Source organism: Rhagoletis pomonella, unplaced genomic scaffold, assembly GCF_013731165.1.
Source record: "Rhagoletis pomonella isolate Grant_MI unplaced genomic scaffold, Rhpom_1.0 Rhpom_scaffold_00002, whole genome shotgun sequence".
Taxonomy (NCBI): Eukaryota; Metazoa; Arthropoda; class Insecta; order Diptera; family Tephritidae; genus Rhagoletis; species Rhagoletis pomonella.
In genome coordinates this window covers 45,625,139-45,632,090 of record NW_023458556.1, presented here as the reverse complement: position 1 = coordinate 45,632,090, position 6,952 = coordinate 45,625,139, and the positions used below count along the sequence as shown (strand labels likewise).

The 6,952-nt window shown below is 37.5% G+C and overlaps 1 protein-coding gene across 1 annotated transcript in view; it reads left to right on the top strand.

Moving 5' to 3' along the window:
• Positions 1 to 6,952, top strand: part of LOC118733693 (gamma-aminobutyric acid receptor subunit alpha-2-like) — a 9,555-nt gene extending 2,603 nt beyond the window's left edge. Inside the window, exons 5-10 of the mRNA XM_036463205.1 lie at positions 2,131 to 2,213; positions 2,278 to 2,480; positions 2,545 to 2,793; positions 2,894 to 3,085; positions 3,165 to 3,330; positions 6,547 to 6,952. Coding sequence (XP_036319098.1) covers positions 2,131 to 2,213; positions 2,278 to 2,480; positions 2,545 to 2,793; positions 2,894 to 3,085; positions 3,165 to 3,330; positions 6,547 to 6,695 — 1,042 coding nt within the window. The 3' untranslated portion in view covers positions 6,696 to 6,952. The remainder of the gene's footprint in view (positions 1 to 2,130; positions 2,214 to 2,277; positions 2,481 to 2,544; positions 2,794 to 2,893; positions 3,086 to 3,164; positions 3,331 to 6,546) is intronic.

Below are 6,952 nucleotides of genomic sequence, written 5' to 3'. Positions count from 1 at the left end.
GTTCTACCAATTTGTACCAAACTCGGTATGGTTATTGTACTTGCCACATAAAACCAAAACGTTGAAAATTATTGAAATCGGACTAAAATAACGGCCGATTCTCATATAACGGTAAATTTAAGAAATGCTTGAAACTCCAATATTTCGAAATTGAAGGACGCTAATTTGCTCAAAATTGATACACCTCGGCTTACCATCTAGCGGAAGGTTTCTGAAGGGTGAAAAAACATATATTTAATACTTGCGCCGGGTATTTAATGTTCGGCTCCGCCCGAACTTAGACTTTCTTACTTGTTGTGTTAGTTTTTCGTTTACTTTTTCTTCGTAGTTGGTTTGGTTTGAGTTAATTAGTATAATTTTGCTTTTCAAATTTATTCACTATTTTCTTAATTTTTTGTTTTTGTTGCTTATTTACTTTTAGTAACCATTAAATTTACCATCAATAAAATCGAGTTTTTGTTTTTGTTTTTGGTTTTGGTTTGGGTTTTTGTTTTTCATTGTTCCTTACACCATTATTGTTTTTGAACGTCTTCATATAAGTATCTTACTTAATTCTAATTGCATTGTATGTATGTATGTATGTATATCTCTCTCACTTACCTTATCACTTAGACTTACCTAGCTATTTAGTTAATATGAATTTAATTTTTTGGTTTGATTTTATGTGTAAAAAAAACTTCCAACCTTGGAGGCAAATACTTTGGGAGCTTTTTTCTTTTCTCTTCTTCTTCGATTTCTTCTTTTTCTGATCTTAATTTGTTACACTTAATATTCTAGTTATTTGTTGCTGTTGATTTGCTAAATTAATGCATTTTTAGAAAAGAATTATTTAGGCCGTATTTAAAATTTATTTCATCTAAAATTTTATTATTTTCTTTCTGAAATAAAATTTTGTAAAAAAGAAATATAAAACTTAACAAAAATATGTATATACATTAGGGGTATCACAAAAATATTGTGCGGGTTTCTTACCGGAATTATAAAATATAATATAATTTTAGACTTTCACCAAAATATTTAACGATTTTATGCATACTTTTAAAGCTAAACTCTTTTATCATCAAATGTAATTAAAAAAAAAAACTAGTTTTAATAACGTTATTTTCAACACAACCCAGCTTATGTAAATCTTAATATTTTTCGTAATATTTTGCGGGAAGTTTTAAAATATAATAATATATTTATAGTGACAATGAAAAAACAGTACCAGGGACGTATCCTAATGTACATACATATTTTAAAAAGTACAATTTGAAACTACGAAAATATTTAAAAAATTAGTTTAAGCACCAAGAGATTTGCCCAGTTAAATTTAAAAAATTCCGATGTTTTTATGTAGTATGGAAACAGAAATTTAATGTAGCCGTCACAACTCAAAATTTGGTATTATTGAGATTATGCGCTAAAAATGTAAACCGAGCTTTTATTTACCCTTTAGCAAAAGCTGGAGCAAATTTTTGTTATAATTTGTTAAAAAAAAACCTAAGGTAAAGTCCCATATGATTACCATGTGCTAAGAACGTATTCTTTTGAGTTGTGACTCTTTTTAAGACGGTGTGCGATATGTTTGAAAAAATTTTTCATGACAGAGAATTGCTGAGAAACTTTGCTATGCCCTGGTGAGGGGCGATCGGTGATACGAAAAACTTTTACGATCATTTTGGATTTTATATATGTATATCAGGAATCGAACCTGGGTTCTACCGAGTATTCCGCCGTAGTCTTAGTGCCCCCTCAAAAAATATTCGGGATTAAGCTGAAGTTCATTTCACCAAAGGGAACAAGGTTGAACTTGCAGATTAATACTAAAACTAGCTAGACAAATATTCCGTATCGGCTTCAGAATAATAATAATTATAGTAGATTAGCTGTTACATACATGTTTGTGTTTGGCCGGGCTTCTCCTCGGATCTGTGGCGTGCGCGTTGATGTTGTCACATAAAGGAGGGGGGCCGACAGTTTTACGCCAACTCCGAACGGCGATTGTATGCTTATGAGGGCTTGAACCCAGGTCCTGTGGAGTGGAAGCGCGCACTGCTTACCACTATACCACTGCGGCCGCCTTAGTAAGGATTAATTAACTAAATACAATTCATCTGCATAAATATTTTATTTTACATTTATTTACAGACTCACCATAAAAGCAACCTGCCCCATGGAGCTGAAAAACTTTCCAATGGATCTACAATCATGCCCACTTATAATCGGCAGTTGTAAGTAAAAGTAAAATTTTTACAAAAAACTTGATTTATTGCAGAACATTTTACCTCCCAATAGATGGTTACACAAATCGCCAACTAGTCTACGAGTGGAAAGGTGAAGACGATGCGGTATCGTTTGTGCCGGGCATGACGCTAAATCAATTCGATTTGATCAGCATGAAACAACGCAATTTCACGTACACCAGACGCGAAGGAGATTTCTCTGTGCTGCATGTAGCTTTCAATCTTAAACGACACACAGGCTATTTTCTAATACAGGTGAGCTCACCTCTCGGACTAGAAGATAAACTTTAAATAACACTCAAGTGACTACCATCCACAGGTTTATGTGCCCTGCATACTGATAGTGGTCTTATCGTGGGTCTCCTTCTGGATACATCGCGAGGCAACTAGCGATCGTGTCGGACTTTGCGTGACTGCTGTGCTCACTCTATCCACAATAAGTCTGGATTCACGCACTGATTTACCCAAAGTGAAATATGCTACAGCATTAGATTGGTTTCTGCTGATGAGTTTCCTTTACTGCATTGCGACGCTTTTGGAATTCGCAGGCGTACATTATTTTACAAAGGTCTGTAATGCGAGAAGAGAAAAAATATATATTCCTTCAAGTGCATATTACATGCTTAAGTCTGCAGTACGTACAATTTTATATGTGTCTTTTGTTGTAGGTCGGCAGCGGTGAAATACCCATAAGCGAGGATGAATGGGAGGACATTGACGAGGGCATTGCTGATGATGAGGCCGAAGAAGACATACAGAGCTGCTCGATAAAACGCAGTAATGAATCTGTTTGCGAAATTCAACATTCTTTAGCTGGTAACTTTTGCAAGCGCAATGCAATGATATGTCCTATTTATAATGTGAGTTTTTTTTTTTGACTAACTTCAATTAACTTTTATATGTAAAACTACTATTGATTTGTCATCTCTTTTTTTGCAGGATCCGACACAAATCTTTCCGGCTCCCTCCTCGCATGCTTCGACCATGGAACGCACCACACAAACCGAGCCGCCAGTTATCTCTAAAGCACGTCAAATGTGGCTTTGTCTAATTGGTGATGAGAAATTTAGAAAACAACGCGAGCGCGATGCGGCGGTAACAAAAGGTGATCAAACAAATTTTAAGAACATATTTGAATTCACCTCAAACAAACTAGGGGTGGTCCTTGGTGTTATCAATAGAGTAATTGAAACGTAAGTTTCAAAATAGCTTAGGCACTATGAAAAACTACTGAAAAAGATGGATTGACTGTGATTTCGTCATTAAAGCGTAGACTTTGCGGTTTAATGCGCGAATATGGAAATGTATACGATGGAAGCAGCCTTTACGTGCAGGATCCCAGTTAAGGTTTTTACTTTATTGCAGTTGTTGATTGCCGATCTGGTGCGGGGGTAAATAAAACACCAGCAATTACGTAGAAGTGAAAACGTGGTGATGAGTTTTATTTCCTATAAGGATTTATAAAATTATGTCAGATAAATTACGATAAAATAAATACTCACACTTTCGTGTGTTTCCCTCTATTTCCAGATCGAAAAAGGCTTAGTGCTCCTAGATTTCTGTCGCACATCGATAACTATGCCATTTATCGATCAGGGATAGGGATGGTACATTAATAAAAGGTTAACATAGAAATAATATTACACAGGGTTTACATAAAAGGACGGTATTACCCAAGGTTCACATGAAAAACAATATTACACAGAGTTTATATGAAAGCCAACAGCAGTAATAAATTACTACAGCTGTTTCGACACTTCGCCCATTTCTCAAGTTTACTGACGTAATTTATTCTATATGATAATATTTAAAGTTTTGTCCGAGACGAACTCTAAGAGGCGAGGATAATATGAAAACCTTATAAATAACCACTGAGTCGATTTTTACTAGGACCGTACCTCCAGGTAATCCGTTCGAAGTTGTAAAGAAAAGCGCTGGGTGCTCTGAATGAAGTTCCGCTGGCTTCTGACTTCCACTATAGAAAGTTACGCGGTGTTCATTAAAAAGAAGACAATATATTTAGACTCTAATCTAATGAACAAGTTATGTGAGAAGGAAGTGCTGAGATGAGTCTACCTCATCAGTCTTCAAACTTGCTGCTTTCTAATGAACAATTCCCGGTTAGGACACCAGTTGGAATCGAAAGTTGGCGTTTAGCCAGCTGCAGGAGCTCCTTTGACCGTCCGTGGTCGACCATCCTCCATGAGGACTTCGCAACTTAGGATGTGTTTCACATAGCAACCGCTAAGCTAGGCGAGGGTAGGTAAAAATGGTGACAGAAACACGTTAATTCTCACATTAGAGGCTAAACGCCATTTTGATAACATAAACCTCGACTGAATATGTTAAAACCAACTCGCGTGGTTAATAAATTTGAGTATGCTATGGAGGCTTATTTCAGACAGTTCTTTTAATGACACTAACTCATATGCCTCTAGTATGGCGTTCTTGTTCCCCTGCAAAGTAGGTGTTCTACTCTTTCCTGTTCGTTTTCATTCCTACAACTTCTACAGAAGACATCGCAGGCCAGTCTTCTGACGTGGGTGCCAATCCGCCAATGCCAAAAGAAAAGCTACTAGCCTCAAAACGTCAGGTCTGGGTTTTTTAAAAAGGGTTGTGTTAGTTCTACTAGGGTTATACACTGGCCACATAAGTTTTAATATGCGGCAGCCTCGGCCATGCACCATCTCTGAACTGATTTTGGAAGGTTGTTGAGAAAGACGTCTCTGTATGTGGTTCCAATTGGGGGTGACATACGATCTTTGAGCGAGGCCAATGTGGAGCCCCGCTGGCTAACTTACCTGCAGCCTCGTTTCCGGGAATATTGCTATAACCAGGAATCCAAACCAAATCTAGATTGAGCTGACTACTTAAATACTGTGTTTAAAAGAGTCCTACACCTTCTGATCAGTTTCAACTTCGATATAAAATACTCTACCTTAGCGGCTGCCTGGCTGCGTTCTACAACAGCCTTCAGCTATAGCGAATACTTCTGCCTGGAAAACACTAGCAAAATCGGGCAGATTGATTGATATTCTTAATCCTACGAATTCGTGGAAAACGCCTATTCCAAATCCACAGGCCGTCGACGGAGATATCAAGTACCCCATTCCAGGCGGATCTCGATGGGAGAATAACCCCGAAAGGCCTGGGAAATTTTATTTCTAGTCGTATGTAATCAGTAGCTAGTCTATGGCGCTCAAGCCAGTCAAGATATTATATAGCTAATGCCTAATAGCTCTTTGTTTCCATATACATATATACCCACTTCTCGGAGTATTATAGGCGATGCTGTTACGGTGTGAATTATGTGAGGATGTCAATAGAGCAAGTTATCATTGCCTCTTTTGTCCCAATGCATGCGGCCCTCTGAACTTGCCCTAGTTTTACATGATTTAACTAGTTTTGTAGGGTTGTCCACTATACCGAAGAGTCATATCATAAGATCGGACGTTAAACCGCTGCGCACATCAAGAGTAAAACTTTTGGATTAAGACCGCATGTCTCCCCACTGAGGTAACCATACGCTTGCCCATTCAGGAACCGTCTACAGGTGTCACAGATACTCCTACGCCTTCCTTGTCTGGAGAGATGACCCCAAAAGTGTCCCAACTAGGTAATTTGTGATCCATGCAGTTGTCCTGGGACCCAAATCAGTTTCATTTCGAAGTAACCGAGGTAATCGGGAATTCAAGCATTTCCCGAACTGTTTCGAGTGGTCCTCAAGCCCCGATTGGCGCTTGTCCAAGAGAATGATCGGTTATACACGGGTGCTAAGTTATAAAATATTTGAAGCGCGTGTGAAGGAAGTGCTGAATGGTTTCTACCGCCTTCTCATATAACCAATGGAACGTGAGATGCGGTGAGGAGCCGAAATTCAGTTGTGAGAGCGTTCGCAAAGTCACAATGTGTTTTTTTTTTTTTGTTCATAGAGTAGTAATCCCGCATGCTGTAGTCTGCAATTAGCTTAAACTACATTCTGCGTCCCCTTCAATTTCGTGTCATCATATGCGTTTGTTGTGTATCCCATATCTTTTTCATATCCAAGTACTGAGCATAAGCAAGACCATACCGGCTTGCCTTCGGTCAACAAAGCTTCGTTGGCGATAATAGGCACCAACAAGCCTTTACGATTAATAAATGTTGTTATCATCCCCTATTAAAAAAAGAGGTATGCAAGGCTTCTATCCGTCTTTTGTATACCTTAGAATCTTGTAAGATTTAACAAAAATAATAAGAGGGAGATGTTCGTTTTTGATTAACCTCTGCCAAATTGCATATTTTACATATTTAATACCTACACATATTCTAAATTTTTCAGGTACTCGCTATGTGAATAGCGTCTCGCTTATCGATCGAGTTTCGCGCGTCGCTTTCCCGATGTCGTTTGCTTTCTTTATGCTGCTCTATTGGCTAGCTTATGGCGTATACAAAAAAGAGTTTAAAAACTGGTCAACAATGAAGGGTTAAGGATTCGACAGAGGGCGGTTATTTGGACAAATCAAAAATACAAATAAGATAAATAATATCAATACAAATAAATAAGATATGATGATAATATTTTACAAAACAAAACGCTTAGTTAACATAATCAGAGCAATAAAGACAAACACCACAACAAACAACGAGCTTCTTTTATATTTAATTAGCCAACTTAGTGAATAAATAAGTACCTACTTATAGTTACATAAAATCGGTTATATAGTTTGTAAGCTAGCATGTTTATA